The following is a 22,176-nucleotide window of genomic DNA, read 5'->3' as shown; positions in this document are numbered from 1 at the left end:
AGACAGGCGCCCCATGCACACCTGCAGTCTCAGCACTGGGGAGGCAGAGGGAAGAGCACGGACCACTGACAGTTTCAAACCCGCCTTGGCGCCACACCAAGCTCCTGTCTCAAATCAAACACCAAACAAACCTCGTAAGATAAGACTGAAGCGTGCAATCAGGGTCTAGGTGTCAGCTAAGAGAGAGCTCTCTTCACCACAGTGTGCTCACTTCTCTCCGTCCTCCAACTGGGGCTAATGAAGGAGCACTTACTGTGCCTGGCAATGCGACTGACCACTTCATTCTCTTTACTGTCTTGTAGCCTTAAGTTCTAAAGAGCTTTAAAAACTAAGAAAAAAATGTTTATTTAGACTCTACACAATTCTCATAGAAAAACAATAGTTTTTATCTGGAAATACTCACTTGTGAACATTAAGTTAAAGAAGTGACTGGCTGCAGCCAGGACAACACGGTGAGCAGGTATCTTTCTTTCCTGGACCATGAGGATCACATCACATAATGTTCTCTAGTAGAGAGGAAAAGGAGAATATGAAAACGAGCTCGCCGGTGGCTGCTGAGTCTATATAAAGATAAAGAGAGGCTATGTCCTGGGTTTTGGCACCAATGCTGTGTTTATAACGATAGAGTGGGGACCTGTTCTATGGAGGTGTGATGAGGTCTGAGGAGAGGGATGCCTTGGCAGACCCATGCTGAGACAGCCCTTCCCCCTGAGGGACCAGCCACACCAGACAGTCAAGTATAGAGTAGAGTTTATTCAGGGAATGGGGAGGGAGCTGAGAGGGTAGTAGGGACAGGGGTGGGGGGAGTAGAGAAATGGAGTAGAGGAGTAGAAGAGTAGAGGCCAGCCATGAGCATGTGGAGAGAAGGGGAAAGGGGGGAGGGGAATAGGGAAAGAAGAGACAAAAGGGGAAGAGGTTAAGAGCAAGAGAGAACAAGAGAATGAGGAGGGGGCAAGCAGCTCCTTTATAGTGTCAGGCATACCTGGCTGTTGCCAGGTAACTGGGTGGAGCATATCTGGCTGTTGCCAGGTAACTGTGGGGGTGGAGCTTAGATAGAATGCTAACAGTTGCAGCTCAGCAATATTAAGAACAAAGCAGGAACCTATGAAATGCTGTAATGCCTGCATATATTTTCTACTTACACCCTTTCCACACACTTTAGAAAGCATTTGTTAAAGACTTAGAGAGGGAGTGTTACACAGTATCCAAATTTGGCACTATACTTCCCAACAGTCAGAAGAAACACAAGTTAGTGTATTAAAAACACGTCTCCTGGGTTGGGGATTTGGCTCAGTGGAAGAGAGCTTGCCTAGTAAGTGCAAGGCCCTGGGTTCGGTCCCCAGCTCCGAAAAAAAGAAAAGAAAAAAAAAAAAACACGTCTCCTGGTATACAAAGGGAATTCCAGGATAGCCCAGACTACAGGGAGAGACCTTATCTTGAAAAACAAAACAGAAACAAACAAAAAGCAAGTCTGCAGAGCGGCACGTGACAGTGCACAGCTGCCGAGGGGCTGAGGACAATCACTTCGAGGCCATGACTGGACTGGACATTCTCTCACTTTGACTGTCAAAAGAGGAGTCTACTAATCCTTCAGGGAAGCCAAAACGTTTTTCCTGTCATAAATTCTAAGGCCTTTATCATTAGCTTTCGGCGGGGAGGGAACAATTACATGATATAATAGCATATGCAAATTATAATTTTTCAAACATTGCAGTCAATCTATACTTGATTTTTCTAACTTATCAATGCTTGGTAAAATCCAGGGTACATGGCACATTACCCAAAAACATGGCTGTCATAGACATAATGGGAACCAGAAAGGATTCAGAACACACAGAGTAAATGAACTACCTGACTCTTCAGTAATCTTTCCTTAAATAACTTGCCTCACAAACGCCCTTCTGATAGAAGCTGGAGAGCAGCCATTTCTAAACGAATTTCTAACCAAGACAACAGCAGTGACACTCTAGGTGCAGGAAGAAGGTACATATGCAATAACTTAAACTTCAAAAGGAAGAAGGAAAGGAAATATATCAGGATTAACACCTTACAGATGACTTAAAGAAAAAGAAATGTCTTTGGGGACACATCAAAACATATAGTCACAATGAAGCTGAAGATGTTATTTATAGAGCTCACTGGAAATTTGGTGCTTACCATTTGCAACCAGTATTCTAACCACTGCGAGTTAACATATTCTGTCATTCTTTTTTTTTTTTTTTTGTAAAGTTTTAAACTTTATGTGTTTGGGTGTTTTGATTTAAGTATGCTGTGTACCACATGACACCTGAGGGGGTCAGATGAGGATGTCAATCCTCAGGGATTGGGATGGTTTTAAAATGCCATGTGGGTGATAGGAATTGAACCTGGGTCCTTGTCTGAGCCATCGTTCCAGTCCCATACTGAGTGGTTTGTAAATCTTGTTGCAAATCAGTAACAGTTTAGTAACTTTGCAAATTTTAAGTGTTTTCCTAGCTAAGTATTTTACTAAGACAGTTTTTGAGAACTTGGCATTTCCTACTAGTTAGCTATTTTGTGCTTATGTGAGTGCACATGTGCATGCATATGTATGTGTGTATACGTGTGTATACATACATGCAGGTATGTGGGCCCATGCCTGTGCATACAGTGGCTAAAGGATACCAATTGTCTCCCTCCTCCCCTCTCCACCTACCTCCACTCACTGACAGTCTCTCAGTAACCATAAAACTTGCTGTTTTGGTGAGGCTGGCCAGCCAGAGAGCTCTCAGGACCTGATTCTCTCCGCCCTCTGCTAGGTCACAAACACATTTGGCACATGTGGCTTTCCTGTGGGTACTGGGAATTTGAAATCAGCTCCTCTTGCTTTCACAGCAAGTGCTCTTGCCCATTAAACCATTCCACCAATCCTATTTTGTTTTGTGAATAAAAATCCAAGTAAGATGCCAATGCTTAGGAAAAAGGAAAGGAGGCACCCAAAGCAGACTGAAAGGGAAACCGCTCTTCAGATTTACAGCTGACTTCAAGCCTTGTTAATAAGTTTGTGGGCCAGTACTTGGATTCTCATGCAGATTGATAGCCCCTAAAGCTATTGTTGCCTCCACAAAGAGTTGCTCGTTTACAAGCACTGGTCTCAGGTGACTTGCCATTGCCATACCAAAATATGCAAAGTAATGTAGAGAATCGCCTAAGTACTGTGTGGACACATCGCCTGTCAAAAAAATACCTACGGCCTATGGGAAGGGCTAGAATAGAAGGTGGGGCATCTGGTAGGCAAAAAGGATTCTGCGGGAGAGATGTGTGGGAAATTCACTCAGGAACATGGCAGACAGAAGCCTGGGGGCTAGGTGGAGATAACCAACCATGGTGGCGAACTTAGATCAGAATGAACGGGATATTAAGTTATGATCTAATCAGGGAACCAAGATGTTTATAAATGTATTTTGGCTCTCAGAGCTGTTATTTGAGGGGGAGGAGAGGTTGGTGCCAGTAAGAACAACTCTTTACAGATGGTGCTCAAGATGGAGGGCACGCAATCCAAACCTTTTCATTCATGTTCAGTTATCAGACCCGCGGGTAAATGCAGAGAGCAAAGGGCCCTGCTGTGCCACAGAGCACCGAGGCCCAGCCGGCATTCTCTCACAGATTCACTGGAATAGCCCCGACAGGAATCTCACCCTTGCTGCTACAGCAAGAGACAAAGGCGGCGCCTCTAAGATTAGAATGCGAGCAGGCGAGCTTCTGTGGGTCCAAGAAACCCATTCAGTGCAGCTAGGCGACCTGGAGGGCAGGGAGACAGAGCCTGAGGGCTCACTGAGCTGAACACGGAAGTTCAAAACACAGCTCTCAGTTAACCCCGAGGGCATGGGGCTGGACTAGCGCCACCTTCCCAGAGTCGGGGAAAGTCACAGGGGGTATCTGTGAGTATATGCTGCACATATGAGAGCCCAGGACTACAGCAGCATAAAGACAAAACTGCGGGCTTTTCTGGGATTCACCCACCCTATTAACCAGAGGGCCAAGGACCACTGCAGTGTCCCGAGCTAAACAATGAAGGGTGACAAAGAACACACAAAAAAAAGAATCCAAACAAACCAAAACTGCAGACAGAGAAAGGAAAAAATAGTTTTAAGGCTGAAAAGAAAAGGAAACTGGATTTAAACTTCACATATACATATAAATAATTCAAAACCGATACCTATAAAGATGGAAGGAACAATGACAGATGCTGTCTAGTTTATCATCTGATCGCTTTTAAATGGTTCAAAGACACAAATAAAAGAGAAACAGGTGCATCTAAACTCAAACTGGCACAATGCTGATTATGACTATTATCATATGAATAGTCTCATTTTCACCTTAATACTATTATTGACTTCTCAGAGATATAAAGCCTTTAGACAAAAATTTTGAAAATTGAATACATTAGACTAAAAGAAATGATAAAAAAAATTAAGGCAGACTTCAAGAAAGAAGAGACTGAAAAATTAGATGCTATGTTGGAGAACACAGAACAGAGATTGGAAGATTCTTTGAATCTAAATAGGGAACGTTCAGAGAAATCCAATGAAGAAATTAAAATAACATCAAAAGAGCCAGTTCCACATGAGAAACATCTACAAAAGCTTGAAGAGTTAAAACGGCAGCCCATGAGAAGACAATGTATGAGTTAAGGATCTAGATTCTACTTATGGGACAATGCCATTATGGTTCATTTTATGGAATTTAGAGAAGACATACGTGTGTTGATGCATCATACTATGGACACACATTCAGAATCCCGACAGGCCTCTGCCTGGAACTCTGAGAAAGAGGATTCTGAGATTGCACATTTATTGGAATTAGGACAACTGAGGAAACACCTGCACAGACTGAGACTAACAATGCATACATGTCTGATAAAACCCAACAGATGTTTCCACATTAGTGTGAGGCATGCTGCAGATACAGCACACTGTCCTTCAGGACGAGGACTGTAGAACCATCCATCAGCCTCTGAAGGAATGCATTACAGACGAAAGCTGATGTTGCTTCGGCCTGTGTGTCCACTGGATACAACCAACTTCTTAGACATTACATCATGAAACCTGTCACAGACAGAATTTATAATCCTAAAGGCCAAGCAACTATGGAGAGAACTAAACACATTTAAGAGTCGCTCATAGAGCGGGATGATTAAAAACCTTCCAGGGATAAATTAAATGTTTTGACTTTGAATTTTTTAAGTCAATGAAACAGGTAGCAAAGCTGTTAAAAAAGCTCTGGATTAGGGGTTGGGGATTTAGCTCAGTGGTAGAGCGCTTGCCTAGCAAGTACAAGGCCCTGGGTTCAGTCCCCAGCTTCGGAAAAAAAAAAAAAAAAAAAAAAAGCTCTGGATTTTAGAAAGAACTGCTGAATTAGGTCAGCCTATTAGAATCCTAATTGGAAATGGAAAAACAGAAGCATGTTGCACTGGGAAGGAGATTTTGCACTTGCTCCAACAAGAAAAGCAAAGATAGGTTTTCTAACATGTGGTGGTTTGAATATGCTTGATTGACCCAAGGAATGGCACTATTTGGAGGTGTGGTCTTGTTGGAAGAAGTGTGTCACTGTGGGCTTTGGCTTTAAAACCCTCATCCTAGCTGCCTGGAAGTCAGTCTTCTCCTGTTGGCCTTTGGAACAAGATGTAGATCTCTCAGCTCCTCCTGCACCACACCTGCCTGGACACTGCCATGCTCCTGCCTTGATGATAATGGACTGAACCTCTGAACCTGTAAGCCAGCCCCAGTTAAATGTTGTCCTTAGAAGAGTTGCCATGAGGGTTGGAGAGAAGATTCAGTGGTTAAGAGTGCTGACTGCTCTTGCAGGGGTCCTGAGTTCAAATCCCAGCAACCACATAGTGGCTCACAACCATCTGTAAAGAGATCCGATGCCCTCTTCTGGTGTGTCTGAAGACAGCTACAGTGTACTCATATATAATAAATAAATAAATCTTTGGGAAAAAAAAGAGTTGCCTTGGTCATGGTGTCTATTTACCTCCAAACTGTTGGAAATCAAATTTGACCCCTGAAGATTTTGGCTGTAGATAGGAAGAAAGAAATCAGCAAGACCAACATGGCATGTGATTTATAAAGCTGATCCTTCTACACTGGAACAGCTCTAGACTGGCTGAGACCTCAGTGTCCCTATAGTGCCATAAATCTTGTTGGCTACAGGATCCTCATGACTCAGTGCTCACCCTTTCTTATGGCATGGATGGGGATTTAAATGGCAGCCTGGCTTTACGCTCCATACTAACTTAAGATGCCTTTCACCTGTTCAAGAGCAGAGAATTATCTTTAACTGGTATGTGCACAGTGCACATTCTACATGGATGTTATACGGAACTGTGTATTACTTGTGAGAGTTTGTGTTTTCAGAGGACAAGGACCAGACACCAATGAAGACAAACACGTAGCCCGGGGGATCCAGTCTCACATACTGCCCGCCTCAACTGCTGTTTCCTCAAAACTTCCACTGTTCATGAACCCAGTCCATAAGTGCTTACCATAGCAGAAAGCAGACTGAAGGAGTAACTTTGTTTAAATTCTCGCTAAGACAAATCTCTAGAGGTCTTAGTTTATTCTTTCATATTTATTATAACATTTCATCTGACCTATGTTATCTTCAGTTATGATATGGGTTATGCTTGTCTTAGTTTGGGTTTCACTGCTGTGAGGAGACGCTATGACCACACCAACTCTTATTAAAACATTTAATTAATTGGGTCTGGCTTACAGTTTCAGAAGTGAAGTCCATTATCATAATGGCAGAAAACATGGTGGCATGCAGGCAGACATCGTGCTGGAGACAGAGCTGAGAGGTCTACATATCAACCCACAGGCAAGCAGAAGGGGACTGTGTGTGTCACTGGATGTAGCCTGAGTATATAAAGCCTCAAAGCCTGCCTCCACAGTGTAAGAATTCCTCCAACAAGGCCTCACCTACTCTAACAAGGCCACACCTCCCAATAGTGCCACTTTTACTCTCCAAGTATTCAAGCACAAATCTATGGGGGCCATACCTATTCAAACCGCCACACTTGTCAAGATAAATTGCTGCCTTCATTACTGTTCTATTGCTGTGAAGAGACTATATCTAAAGCAGCTTAAGAGAGGAAAGCATTTATTGGGAGCTTGCTTACAGTTTCAGAGGATTCATCCTTTAGTCCTTTATTAACAAGACAGCAGCCAGGCATGGAGCAGGCAGGCAGAGATGGAACCCGGTATGGGCTTTTGAAACCTCAGAGCTCACCACCCTTGACACACTTCCTCCTACATAGGTTACATCCATTTCAACAAAGCCTTACCATTCATTCATTCATTCATTCATTCATTCATCCATTCATTCATCTACAGGGTTTCTTGTTGTAGCCCTACCTGTCCTACACTTGCTCTGAAGACCAGACAAGCTTTGAACTCAGAAATCCACCTGCCTCTGACACCAGAGTGCTGCATTAAAGCTCTACCTCTTAATCCTTTCCAAATAGTTCCACTAACAGGGGACCGAAGAATTCAAACATAAGCCTATGGGGACCATTATCTTTCAAACATTCCACTCCCTGGCCCCCATAGGCTTGTAGCCATATCATAATGCAAAATGCATTCAGTAGAATTTTAAAAGTCCCCACAGTCTTTCAGTTTTAAGACTTCTTAAAACTCCAAAATCTCTTGGAGACTCAAGGTACTCTCTTAACTGTAACCTCCTATCAAAAAGCAAATCACATACATCCAACATACAACGGCACACAATGTACATTACAATTCCAAGAGAGGAGAAAGGCATAGATAATAAGGAAATAGTGGATCGAAGACTGAAAACCAGTAGGGTAAACTTTGTCTGATGTCAAATGGTTATTAGATGCCTCTTCCTTTCCAGCTTTGCTGACTGCAGCACACTTCCTTCTTTTGGGCTGGTTCTACATCCTGTCTGCATCCCTACTTAGCAGGTACCCCCTGGGTCTGGCATCTCCGAGAGCTTTCTTAGGGGTCTTCAATGCAATTGGGTTTCATTTTCATGGCTACATACAATGGCCTCTCTGGATCTCCATGCAGAAACTCCCCTGCCACCAGCCTAGCTTAACAGCCTTCTTGAACTGCAGAAGAAGGTTCTACGTCCCTTTCGTGTATGTGCCTTGAAAAAACCCAGAACCAGGTGGCTGATCCTGCCAAGTTTCCCGCTTGTTGGAGGCAGGAACTGGCTCCCTCCTTGACTTACAGTGACTTGCTGATGGCTTCTAGGTTACAAGATTAACTGGGTGCAGCCTCACCCTGAGGGTACCAATTCCTGTACTCTATTTTGAATCAAACCTTTCTTTAAACGTCAAATCTCCTCGATCACAAGACTTGGTTCTAGTATTGCGCTTCCTGGTACTCTTTTTCTCCTCAAACTGTACATTTTGTATTTCTCTTAACAAGTTTGCTCCTTTTCATTTTAAGTTTCAAAACTGGGACAAGTGGCTGGTGTGTCTATTTAACATGAAAATGAACCTGGCCTCCAAGTTCTCCTTATCATCCCTCTGTCCTTACCTGCCTGTTACAGGGAATGACTGGCACAGCCTACCCTCTTTCTCTGTTACAGGGTATGACTGGCACAGCCTACCCTCTTTCTCTGTTACAGGGAATGACTGGCACAGCCTACCCTCTTTCTGTTACAGGGAATGACTGCCATAGCCTACCCTCTTTCTCTGTTACAGGGTATGACTGGCACAGCCTACCCTCTTTCTCTGTTACAGGGTATGACTGGCACAGCCTACCCTCTTACTCTGTTACAGGGAATGACTGGCACAGCCTACCCTCTTACTCTGTTACAGGGAATGACTGCCATAGCCTACCCTCTTTCTCTGTTACAGAGTATGACTGGCACAGCCTACCTACTTACTCTGAACACTCCAGTCCAGGGGCCCTGCCCTTCCCCAGAGGCTCCCATCTCTCATGGTAAGGGTCATGACTATGCTGGACTCTCCCAGATGTTCCTGCCATGCTCTCTCTCTTATCTACAAAATCTTTCTCCTCCACAACACCTAAGAGCAGTCCTGTTCTGTCATACACTATAACAAGGACTGAGGGACTCTGGGAGAATCTGGAGACCAGGTCTCATTTTAAGTTAATAGGCACACCTAAGCTATTTGTTCCAGATAAATATTACATAACATACATTACATCTGAATATGACTGATTACTAATAACTGTGGTAGTCATTACACTAAGTTGTCTTAAAAATCTCCTTTGCCAATAACATTGATCCAAAACACTTCAATTTGACCTCTGGTAAAAATTTTAGGACAATGGCAAAAGCAGCCATGTTCTTTGCCAAAACAGCACAACAGTTGCTAGGCTATTTGCTCTACTTGCTAATATTCATCCCCTTCTGAAAGCTTCTAAGCGGGGCTTAGGTCCACATTGCCTGTGTTACTATTGTTTTCATTGCTCCTACCAGGATGGTCTATTAAGCCATACTTAAAACGTTCAACCATTTTTCTAGTCCAATGTCCCAGTATTCCATATTCCTCCAAACAACAGCATGGGCAGACCTGTTACAACAATACACTACTTCCTGGTACCAACGTCTTAGTGTTCTGTTGCTATGAAGAGACACCAGGACCCAGGCAACTCACACAAGTACAAGAAAACATTTACTCGTGGTTAGTTCATTATCATCATGGTGGGGAGGATGGCAGCAGGCAGACAGGCACAGAACTGGAGAAGTAGCTGAGAGCTATATTGTAATCCAAAGGCAGAAAGAAGAGAGGGAGAGAGAAGAGGGAGGGAGGCAGGGAGGCAGACAGACGGACTGTGCATTGGGGTTTTGAAACCTCAAAGCTCACCTCCAGAAGCATACCTTGTCCAACAAGGCCACAGCTCTCCCAATAAGGCCAAACCTTCTAATCATTATCAAACAGTTCCACTAATTGGTGACCCCTCTCATTCCAACCACAACTATTACCCCCAGTGAGGTTAAAAGGCAGTCATGGGTATATTCCTGAGTAGACTGTAGATCTAACCATAAATCAATAAAAAGACAAATGGGGCTGGGGAAATGGCTCATGAGTTAAACTGCTCACTGAGTGTAAGGAGCAGAGTTTGGATCCTCAGAACCCACATGTGATGCTGGATGGGCATGGGTTTCCTGTCATTCCAGCCTTGGGAGGTAGAACCAGAGCCTAGAACAAGCTAGCTAGAAAATTCAGCAATAGTAACACCCTGAGTTTCACTGAGAAACCTACCTCAGGAAGAGGGGGGAAAGCTATCTATGGAGTGGAATTCTCTCTAGCTCTCGCTCTCGCTCTCTCTCTCTCTCTCTCTCTCTCTCTCTCTCTCTCTCTCTCTCTCTCTCTCTCCTCTCTCCTCCTCTCTCCTCTCTTCTCTCTTCCTTCTCTCCTTGTCCCCTCTCATGTCTCCCTGCCTTTTTCTAGATGGCCTTCTGTTCTCCTCTCCCACAATCAACTTCTTACACTAGATCAATAAACCTCTGACATTACATCTGCTGGGCAGGGGTACACCTTGGCACAGCCCAACAAGAGTACACCCTCACCTCAATTTATCTATCAAAGACTAGACTTAAACATGCATCCAATCTGAGTAATACAAATAGAAAACGGAGAGAAAGGGCTGGAGAGATGGCTCAGTGGTTAAAAGTACTGATTGCTCTTCCTGAGGTCCCGAATTCAAATCCCAGCAACAAGATGGTGGCTCACAACCATTGTTAATGAGATCTGATGCCCTCTTCTGGTGTGCTTAACTGAAGAAAGCAACAGTGTACTCACATAAAATGAATAAAAATAAATTTAAAAAAAGAAAAGAGAAAAACATAAAACTAGATTACATTAGAAGAAGAGAATTTTTAAGGGAAAAATAAGTAAGTTCTGAAAGAGAAACAGTTGAATGTAACTACCCTCTGAAAGGAAGAGGACAAGACACTCTATTCTGTTAAAAGAAAGGACAGCATTAGACCAAAAACACAAACAAACACAACAACAACAACAACAACAAGAACTCAGTTGAAGACTTAAACCATCTCTCTCAGAAACAGAGCCTGGGTCTACAGAGTTTTATAAGATTCTTTTTAAAGCTAAACAGTTTTTCCCTTCGAGCTAAAGCCCTGTCCTTAAAGACTAAGGAGGATTTTTCCTGCATTATTAAGTACTTTTAAAGGTGATGATGGTGGGAAGACAGGAATGGGATACATTACAGTGGAACGTATCTAGGAATTTATGGAAATAAGACTCTAGAACTCCTCAATCCTAAACATAGACCTCTTATAATTTCCAATGTGGAAAACTCAATTTTACAAAAGCAATGGAAGAACAACCATGATCAGATTAATCATCTGGAACTAAAATCGTGTGTGTGTGTGTGTGTGTGTGTTTGTATGTGAATGTCAGGTTTACCTACCAAATGCAACACACAAGCAAGTAGGCTGGGACTGCTTGAATGGGGAAATGTGTTACAGAGGGACAAGGCACTAGAGACACAGTCCATTTTGCTACAAATGAGGAAGAACTTGTCTGCTGCTCCTTTGTTCATAAAGTCTGGACAATTCAAACATCCAGGAAAGATAAAGTTTTAGGGGTCCCTCTAAAGGTGACACTTATCCCCACAGAACCGTGGGCCCTAAAGGCATCTATTACATTCTACAACGACTACAAACTCCGTATAAAGAGGAAAGACTCCAAGAGATAGATTTATAGATAGAGGAACTCCACAAAGGGATAGCCTCAGAGACACAGCCAAGATGCAGAACTGTCTGGAGGAGGAGAACTACAGAAGATACAAGGCCATAATCTGCTTTGCACAGGCACTGGCTATAAATAGGGGTAGGTAAGTTCTCCCATGAGGGAGAGAAGCTCTGTCACACACGAGAACTTGGGACCTTCAGCCACACAAGGTTCAAACAAAAACAAAACCACGGAACCTTAAATGAACAAACAACAAAGAAAAAAAAATGCAGGGGAACCTGGGTACTCAGTCTATGCATTTGGCAAATTTCTAACATTTTGCACAAGAAAAAAGAATGAATCATATGCTAAAGAAGCAGTAGTATACACAGACAAGAAGCTCTATTTTCAGAGATAAATGGTTCCCCTGGAGGGAAAATTCCTCCGAGCTGGGTTTAGTCTGACACCCTAAAGACCAGAGATTGGGGGGAAGGGGATGCACACAACCTGTTATAGCCAAAAGTGAGATTTTTTTTTCTTGAAAATTATCTTTAATCCAAGAGGCAGGGGGATCTCTTAGTATGAGACCAGACTGGTCTACAGATCAATAGCCAGGAGCCAGGGTCACACAGAGAAACCCTGCCTTGAAAAACAAACAAAATTATCTGTTCTGTCAAGCAGGGTTTTACATTTTATTTTGTATTCATCCTCTTTCACTGTGCAAAGTTATAGTGTGATAGATAATCCAAAATGCTTTTTGTGCTTTTGAATGAAGTAAAAATCAAAATGTGTTCTCTTTCAACTCTTTCAATTCCCTCAGACCTTTTACCTCTGCTCCCAATCTCTCTCTCTCTCTCTCTCTCTCTCTCTCTCTCTCTCTCTCTCTCTCTCTCTCTCTTTCTCTCCACACACACAGAGTGGGAGGGAGGGAGGCAAAGGGGGATAATGTGTGGGGATAGGAGTAGGTCAATACAACCAAAGAACATTACATGCATAGAGAAGAAGAATGAAATACACCATTTTATACAATATGTGCTAAAGCTGATTTCCTATAAGAAAAAAGATCTAATTTCATATAATTGTCTTATTTTTTAGATAGTGTCTCTCTACCTAACCCTGGCTCTCCAGGAGAGAAAGCATACAATATGTAAGAATCTGTCGACTAGGCTGACATGAAACAGAGATTTGCCTGCCTCTAGCTCCAGAATGCTGGGATTAAAGGTGTGTGTCACCACAGGTAGGTCACATAACGTACACAGGACGGTTTCTATGTGAACAGAATTCATAACGTTTAGGCTGTAGGGCAGGGAGGCAGGCTACTTTTAGCCAAGTTTACAATAAAGTTGAAGTAGAAAGATTTGCAATTTGGCCAGAAAAGCGTGTGTAAAGTTGGGAGGGGTAAACCAAGAAGATATGGTCTCTGAAAAGTTAGCGCTATTGTTAAGCTGCAACATCAGGACAACAGGAAAAGGTGCCTTGAGAGCTTCACAAGAACTGGCCAGCCACTCCAGACTCAAAGATATGGATGTATTAAATTCCCTTGAATGACTTCTCTTAGAAGAGAACCTCCAAGACACCCTCTCCCAAAGGACTGCCAGGAAGTTGGTTTCCCCAAGGTTCATTTCACTGTGCTCAATCACTCCAAAATCATGGCAGCTTTAGTCTGTAAGTCTCTGGCTACTGCTTTAAGCTGCAGTTGGTGGCAGAATCTATCACTGTGGTGATGACGGTTTTACAGGCAAGACATGACAGATCTGTGGGACCCGTGAGAACCACAGTGCAACGATTAAGGTTTGGTGGATAAGTCTGGCAGGCCTCCTCTCTTCCTCCCCCATGTTGCTCTTACCAGGACCTCATCCCTGGCAGAGCAGCACTTGAGGGCTCTGTTACTTATTAAGTCCCCATAGACCTTCTGTTCATCCCCAGTGCACTGTTCCCTGCACTCGGTTAAGTGTTTCTGCTCCAGTGGAAGGGCATCCTGAGGCACGGGAGCCCAGGGACCACACCCAGCTCTGAGAGGAAGCTTCCTCAGCAGAGGGGCTGCAGCTCCCAGGGTAGGGGATCCCCAGCCGAGCTCAGAAGCTCAGGAGCCTCGGCCTCGCTCCTTCTCTTTGCTGCTTCTCTTCTTCTCTTCATTGCTTCTTCATGGCTTCTTCCTAAAAGAGAGTCACACCAGGCAGAAAACCTCATGAAGGAGATTTATTGGAGGGCCCAGGGTGTGGATGGACATAATCCAGGGATGGCTGCCCTCTGCTCCCGGGAGTGGACAGCGGGGAACTGGACAAGGTGGGAAGGGCTTCTATAGGACTTCTGAGGGGTGCAGCTTCTCAGGGCAGAGATTTCCAGAGTGACGATTTCAAGTCCTGGGTTTGGGTTAGGGATTAGTGGGGGTTTGTGAGGAGCACAGGGATTGGTGAGTTTTTCTGCTCAGGGACTTTTCACCCTCTTTTCCCTGCATCAGGCCTTGGTTGTGAAGGGAAATCCTTCCTGGCTACAGCTGGCTTTTGCAGAGGCACCATCTCTGGTGGGGCTACTGTGGTCTGAGGAGGAGGCTGGAGAGCTACCAATGTGGACAGCTCCCATGAGAGCTCCTGCAGTGGTGTTTCAGAAAGCTGTCCACATGCTGGAAGTAGGCTGAGGCAGGAAAGGCAGTGCGTCACCGTGGACAGCTCCTGTGGGACATTTTACCACTGCAGCCATAGGCTGGGGCGGACAGGAAGGAGGGATCTGCCACCACTCTGATGGCTTTCGTGGTGTGTCACTCATGGAGACTTCGCTCAGTCCTAGCGTCAAGCCTCACCCATGGTGCTGCAGCAAGTCCCTCTGATTCTGCCCACCCCACCCATGTACCTGCACCAGTACCTCCCTAGCAACTAATTACATGACCATTAGTGTTGGGACATCTTGGTCCCTTCCTGCCATCCATCCATCAATCTCACTTAAGCACGTACATAGCCACCCCATCCCCAGTGATTCTCAATAGCCAGGGAGTTAGAAACACTCACGAATCAACACCACGTACCCTAGGGTTCTGAGCAGCTTTGTACTTCCAACAGAATCTGAAATCTGCCAAAAGGGAACAGAAGCAACTCCTACTCAATACAACTGGACTAAAAGTATCAAGCATACACTCAACAGCCTAACTCCAGATGCCCAAGGCTCAGTGCACACACCAAGATCACCAACCCTAAGTAATATTCCCCAAAGAGAACCACCCCGATGAGCCTCAAGACAAAACTGAAAAAAAATTATAAACATGGCCTAAGAGTATAACAGGAAAAACAAACAACTGATGAACTTAATTAAAGAAGACAGAAATAAACTTCTCATTTAGCCTGAAGCAACACGAACTGACTGAAATGATTTAAATATAACATATAAAATGTATAAACATATATATGAATATAAATATTAGGATATATAAATATAGTTGGGATATTAAAAGTGAACTCAACAAAGAATCTGAACTAAAGAAAACCAAGACTGAAGTAAAGATGGAAAAACATTCAACAGCCTGTCAGAAAGTTCAGTGGGAAGCCATGCCGACACGTAGCTCACACAGAAGACGGACTGTCTGGACAAGAGGACAAGGTAGACTATTACCCACCAAACTAAAGAAAGTGAGTCAAAACAACAACAAAACCCCTCGAGAAATAAGATTAAATCTATGAATCATGAGTAGGTGTCATTAAGCAGGTGAAGGCAGACAAGACGAGGCCTACCTCTGGACGAGAAGAAAGGGAGGCAGGAACAGAGGTTTAGAAGAGGGAGAGGCAGGAGAATCAAGATGGAGACAGAAAAGGATGACCCAGATCTGGGTGGTCTTGAATTACCAAGGTAGTTGGGATGGATTTCTGTAGGCAAATTTATCTTATCTAGGTGGGCGGTTTATATCCTTATCAATTGGTTGTGAGTTTATTGTGTGGATGTATTGTGGATTGATAATCTGTTGGGCTGCAGTTTGTTGAGTCTTGTTTTCACTGGGTTGTTGAGAGTGTGAGCAGAGTCCGTGACAGGGAACCGCAATAGGCCAGCCCATGCTGGACTTCTAGAGCCCCGATTTTACTGGGTAACTGGTACCAGAGAGTTCCCTGCTAGCAGAGAGCTGCTGGGAGACATATTAACCAGATATAAATTATGGTTAGTTCCATCTGGCCCCGTCAGGGCCAGAGCTAACACTAGAGCCCAGAGTGGCAAGGTGCCACGCTGGAACAGCTCACCGACCGCCCAGGTCAGAAAGTACTTGGGGGTAGCGTGGAGCTGCTGAGATAAATTAGCGCTCATTGCTAAGGCCCAACCAAGCCAGAACTAGCGAGAGAGCAACCACCCGGGCCTGAGAGAGCCCAGGAGAGAAGCGCCGAGTCCGCGGCAACAATCATGGGCACAGACAAATGAGAACAACTCCAGATCACAGGCGCAGGACAGACCTTCAAACATCTCCCAAAACTAAAGGAGGTGCCTCTTTAGATTCAAGAGGTGCAGTCTACCCCAGCTTCCTGCGTGCAGCTAAAACCATAATTGACTGTGCTTTCTTTTAGTGGCCACACCTTACCTACCATAATGGACTCTATTCCTCTGGAACCATAGACTTAAGCAAACCTTTTCTTCTCCAAATTGCTTTTATCAGGATACGCATGTTAGATTTAAGGTCTGCTTCAACAACAGGAAACTGATGACCCATACTGTAAATTTGGCCATGAAGCTGTAGCTAGAAAGAAATCTACCACCACCCTTTTGTTACACTGATGTAATATCTAACTGCCTCCTAAATGCTTATCTCTAACCCACAGGCCAGTCCAGAGCTTACCCTCCTCAGAGAAGCTCCTTTTGGCAGTGGATGGAAGTATTACAGAAGACGGACAGTGATCAAGAGCAGAGACTAAGTCATCCCCAGGTGGCACCCATCCAGCGTCCTCTGAACACGACAGACAGGTGCGCTCATGGACTCTCAACAACTACGATGCTACACAAAGCTGCACTCCTATGCGAGATGCTGCATGGAGGCTGGGGGACAGTCAGGTTTCTTCAGGGCTAGGGACTCTGATTTAGTTAACCGTGCTTCACTGCACAGTCCTACAGCAATGTATGATTTGACTGATTTGACTCAGCAAGTATCATGACAGCGGGAAGCTGATATGGGGAAGAGAATTGGGAGTTGGAGGGGAGAGTGAAGAACTGATGTGATCAGACTAAAATGCAATCATGTAAAAAACTAAATTGAAAGAGATCTTTATAAAGCACAACACAGTAACTTATGCTTAAACAAGAAACTCCAGAATCTGTCATCTTTGTAATCCCTGAGCGGTGCGCCTCAAAGGCGGTCAAATCAGCGGCTGGCCCCTCCTTCCCACCCCGGGCCACCCCACAGCGGCTGTAAGAAGCCCCACAGGAGCTGTTGAAATGGCAGTTTCTGTCAAGTGAGGGCATCTCAACATCTTCAACCTATAGCGTTGGGAGCTGTCCACGGTGGAGCACCTCCTCGCCCACTGGTCTCACAGGAGCTGTCCACGGTGGTGCGCATCTCTGCTCCTACCTCAGCAGGAGCTGTCCTCAGGAGCTCTTTCCTGCCTCAGCGTACAGCCTTTGTAATATCCACAGTGGCATCAATACCAAGCTGTCGGAAGGGTGCACATGGCACAACCATGCTGGAAAACTTGAGAGCTGTGTGGTAAATCAAATGTGGTGTCCCTTCTGTAATAACTTAAGTAACTTCTCACCTTGGCCTTTGCCATAAAAGCATAAACGCATGTATACCATAAGACATAAAAACATTCAAGGCAGTATTCTTTTTTAATGTTTTTACTTATTTGAGAATTCCTTATGTGGTTTTTGGTGACATTCTTCCTGCTAATAACTCCTCCCAGATCCTCTCTACCTCCCCAACTCCATGTTCTTTCAGCATTTAGAAATTTTCCCTTTTCCTTTCTTTTTCTTTTGAAGCAGAATGTCCTTTCATAACTAACAACACACTGGATAAGTCATGATATAGCTGTATAATGAAGAAGTACCACATTCCATAAGGAATGCGCTACTTGGTACTACATATTACAACACAGATAAAACCCACTGTTCGTTTTAAGCAGCTGGAGCATGATGCCAGAGCACACCTCAGTGTGGTATACTGCTTACTCAGCATGTTCAAGGCCCTGGGCTTAATCACCAGTGAGATATAAAAAACGGAAACAAAATAAAACCCAAGTATACACTGCATGATTCTACATTTATTTATAAAAATAAATTCATAAGATAATGGTAATCATCATGGGGAAAGCAATTGAGAAGGCACAAGAAACCTTTTTTACACTGGTCACACTTTAGTCCTAGTATTAGGGATGTATTCACTTTATAATTACTGAGTTTCAGTTTTGTAAAACTTACACTTTATCAGAAAGTTCACTTTTAAAACAAAAAGACAGAAACGACCAGGATGATGAAGGAAAAAGTACAAAACCCAAAAAGCTAACGCTGCTGTCTCAGCAAAACGCTACTTCTACAGTTTGTCTGTACCAAAACCAGAATGAAAACTTCCATACACTGGTAATTAAACAATGGGACAAAGGTGGGCCCTTTCATTTCTTAGACCTCCAAAATCAAAAAACAAATAATTTTGTTTTCTTCATAATTACTAATCTTTGATTATTTTGTTATAGCAACAAAATAATGAATTCATAGCAGCACATAAAAGAAATGACCTAAATTGTTCTACCTAAATCCCTACAACAAATTAGCAGGTAGGGTAGGGATTGGAGCTGTGGTATGCTAATTGCGCCTGTCCTGGAATCTTAAAGAATATTTCAGGGTATGTGCAGAGGGCCCTTGTCCTCCAAACACTCATTACCTTCATGGGCAATGCAATAAGGTTTAAAATTAAACAAAATATGACAGAATTTAAGATACAAAGAACAAGAACACTTCTAAAATTCAAGCCTTTTTTCTTGGCTTCTGCCTCAAACTAGTCCCATCAACTGCCCTTGTCAATCATTCTTAGTTAAAATTTTACCTGTGTTATGAGCAACACTATATAAATAATCAATTACAAAATGAAAAATATGATTTGAATGAGGCCCATAGGAGGTAGCATTATTAGGAGGTGTGGCCTTCCTGGGGGAAGTGTGTCACTGGGGGTGGGCTTAGAAGTTTCAAATGCTCAAGCCAGGCCCAGTATCTCTTTCTTTCTGCTGCCTGCTGATCCAGATGCAGAACTCTCAGCTACCTCTTTCAGCGCTCTGCCTGCACGCTGCCATGCTTCCCACCATGACAGTGGACTAAACCTCTGAATCCATAAGCCAGCCCCAATTCACGTTTTCCTTTATAAGAGTTGACTTGGCCATGGTGTTTTGGGACTCTGGTTTAGGAATGTGTTCTTTAAGGTTTTAATGAGCCATACTAATAGGAGCATGGAAAACAGTAGGTTAATGGGGGCAGGGGATGGGGGGCTGGCTCGAGTGGTTCCAGAGAGGTTTATTAGTATGTGGGCTAGAGAATACGCCTTTAGTATTTTGGTGAAGATTGTAGCTGCTTTCTACCCTTGTCCAAAAATCTGCCTGAGGCTAAATTGGAAGGTTACAGATTAACAACTTTGGCAGAGATTTCAAAAATACCCTACTATTAACTGTGTGGTTATCAGTGGCCCGTTTTATACAGATCTATAACAAAAAAAAAGGAAAGAGGTGAGCAAGGAAAATATACAAAGGGAACAATCTGAAGACAAAAGGGGCACCAGGAAGTGTAATGGTCCTTGTGCTCAAGGAGATGAAGTTTAAAAAGCCTGATTCTAAATGTAATATAGGGAGTGGTGACCTCAGGGCAAGACTCCATCCAATCAAGCTTTTGACTTGTGAAAAGTATAGGGGCAGGTATAGTAGTGCACACCTTTAACCCCAGCACTCAGAAGGCAGAGGCAGGCAGAGCTCTGAGTTCAAGGCCATCCTGACCTATACACCAAGTTCCAGGACAGACAAGATTGAGTAGTAAAGGAAACCATGGTAAAAATGTTTTGAATAAGGGGCCCATGTTCCAGCCCCAGCAAGCAGCAGAACTTGGCAATAAAACCCTAAGACAAAGATATAGGACTCCATTAAGGTGATTAAAATGCTATAGGAGTCTGCCATAGCTCAACAAAGCTAAACAATGTAAACCAATACAGAATGGTTCTATGCATCTTTATAAATACAGGAACCCACCAAGTCGATAAAACCGCTACAGGAGTCTGAAATACACCCAAGTCAATGGTGAAAAAAAAATAAGACATTAACTTAGCCACAGTAGAAGGCTCAGATCCCTGAGGGCTCACCAAGTATCCATATTCTTCTTTGTATTCAGTAGCATAACCTTGATTTTTCAGTAACTCTCATAACTGTATTTCTATTTTAACAACAAAAGATGTCACACTATTCTAAAGCTAAGTCTAAAAAATATGAATCAATTTTAAAATCAAACGTGCAGGTTCAAACAATCTTCTCCTCGGAACACCTGATGCTGTGACTTTGTTGCAATCTGTCTATTTAAGGAATGAGGTAATGCTTTACAAAGCTCCAGTCTATGGGTGACAAGGTTTGGGGTAGTGGAGTATGCTAGAATGTGCTTAAACAAATTTAAGCACCAGTGAGCTCGATTTAATTACCACTGCAGGTGCACATCAAAAACACCTGCAATCTCAAATCATCAATTCTATAGATCACAAAAAGGTTACACAAAAAGAAAACGAATATGAAAAGATACATTTTAATAAAGAAGCCAACCATTCACAGCTATTTCAGCATAGAAGCTAGGAAAGATCTAGGCATCGAGAACATAGTATCCACTGCAACGGGAGAGGTGTGCCAGCTTGTGAACAAAGAGAAGACTGCTGCGACCAGTGTTTGCTTGAAGAAATCAGGAGTTGGTATCTTCCGAAATAAATCTTAGATTCGTCTGCTGCCCATACTCACAGCAAAAGGGCCAGCGAGGCGAATTGAGTTTTTCAATCACTCAAGCTTACGTAGTGCTTTGTCCTCTTGAAAAACAGATTTCAGAGTCAACAAACTGACCAACATCCCCAGAATCCATAATGTGCTCTCAACCAAGTAAAGCTCACAGAACCAAAACACCAACCGAGCAGCGTTCCCCCTGCTTACCCGTCTATCGGAGCTTATAATCTAGTCTATCGGAGCTTATAATCTAGTCAATTAAAACACCCATCTACCGTCTCCATCGTTAAACCGTACCTTTCACAACCCACCTTTCCACCAAATGCTGCAGATTCCCGAATACACAGCAAAATCAAAAACAGCACAAAGAGATCCTTCTTGGTAACAGTGGCGCCAGAGCCCTTAGAAAATGGTTATTTACTGGTGACTGGTGTCGCCCTAAATGAGCAGGTATGGGATGATTTGTTAACCAATGCTACATGGGTGACAGGGCGGCGGGGTGGGAAGCCTCCCTCCGAGAGCTCCAGATGACACCGCAGGGCAACGGAAGGCTCCAGGCCTCACGGAGAACTGGAGGAGACTGGTTACACAATCGCCCCGGAGGCCCCCCGCCCGCCTCACGAGTCCCCGCCGAGCGGGCCTCGGAAGCCCCGTGGCGGAGCAGGCTGGCAGCCAAGGCGCCGGGCCCCGCCACCAGCCTCCGCCGTGCCCCTGCCCTCCGCACCGCCCTTCACCGCCCGCACCTGCTTCCTCATGTTGTTCATGACGCCCATGAACCCCGCCAGCAGCTTGGCTTCTTCGCGAGCCGCAAGTTTCTTCTCGGTTTTCTTCTTGCTACTCTTCTCCACGCCCGAGGTGGCCATCCTCTCCTTGCCCTCTGCGGGTTCGCGGCGACGGTTCGCCCGCCACACGCGGCAGTTGGGAGCACTGCTTTGGTGGCGGAGCGCGGGGAGCTGCGGGAGCACCGAGGGAGGACGAGACGAAGCCAACTTGGCCACAGTTGCAAGCAAAGGGAGTCCCAAGCATGCGCACTGGGCCCGGCGGGGGTGGGGCGCTCTAAGGAGAAGGGGGCGGGGCAGTGCGTCACAGCCACGCGACGTCCTAGCAACCCGCTACGTCGCGCGGTTCCGCAGTCTGAACGGATGGTACCCAGGCCTGATCCAAGCTCCCCTGTGTGTTTCTTCTACTGAAGACCGAGTTCCCAGGTTTAGATTTCGTGATGATCTGTTCTGGATAATTGTATGATAGAACAAACTAAAACGTGTCCCCATGGCGTAAGCTCCCTGAGAACAGTCAGTTCTTCACTGCCTTGTCAGACTGGGGCTCATTATAGGCGCTCTGTAACTATGACATGAAAATTGCGTACTGAAAGCAAAAGGTTATTTAGGACGAGCACAAGAATTACTTGTTTGGGATTCAGGAAGCGAAACCATTGTCCTATCAATTTCTCCTTAGCGAGACATACCTGCCTGTTTAGTAGGCTGTCTTATTCATTTAAACAGATCGGACAGGCGGGTGGTGGTGGTGGTACTAGTGGTGGTGGAGGCAGAGGGAGGTGAACCTCTGAGAGAAACGCTGTCTGGAAAAACAAGCAAGCAAACAAACAAAAACCCC

General features: G+C 44.4%; 1 protein-coding gene across 2 annotated transcripts in view; it reads right to left on the bottom strand.

The window, feature by feature from the left end:
• Nucleotides 1-21,595, bottom strand: part of Klhl7 (kelch like family member 7) — a 49,488-nt gene extending 27,893 nt beyond the window's left edge. Inside the window, exons 1-2 of one of the 2 annotated variants that reach the window (XM_032907110.1) lie at nucleotides 21,306-21,595; nucleotides 404-506 (exon numbers count right to left, since the gene is read on the bottom strand). In XM_032907110.1, coding sequence (XP_032763001.1) covers nucleotides 404-506; nucleotides 21,306-21,425 — 223 coding nt within the window. In that variant the 5' untranslated portion in view covers nucleotides 21,426-21,595. Of the gene's footprint in view, nucleotides 1-403; nucleotides 507-10,060; nucleotides 10,257-21,305 lie in introns of those variants that run through there. The other variant, XM_032907111.1, reaches the window with a different exon arrangement.
• Nucleotides 21,596-22,176: the final 581 nt, after the last annotated feature.

Source organism: Rattus rattus, chromosome 6, assembly GCF_011064425.1.
Source record: "Rattus rattus isolate New Zealand chromosome 6, Rrattus_CSIRO_v1, whole genome shotgun sequence".
Lineage (NCBI taxonomy): Eukaryota > Metazoa > Chordata > Mammalia > Rodentia > Muridae > Rattus > Rattus rattus.
The sequence above is the reverse complement of the archived record's forward strand: the minus strand, read 5'-3'. Positions and strand labels throughout refer to the sequence as shown.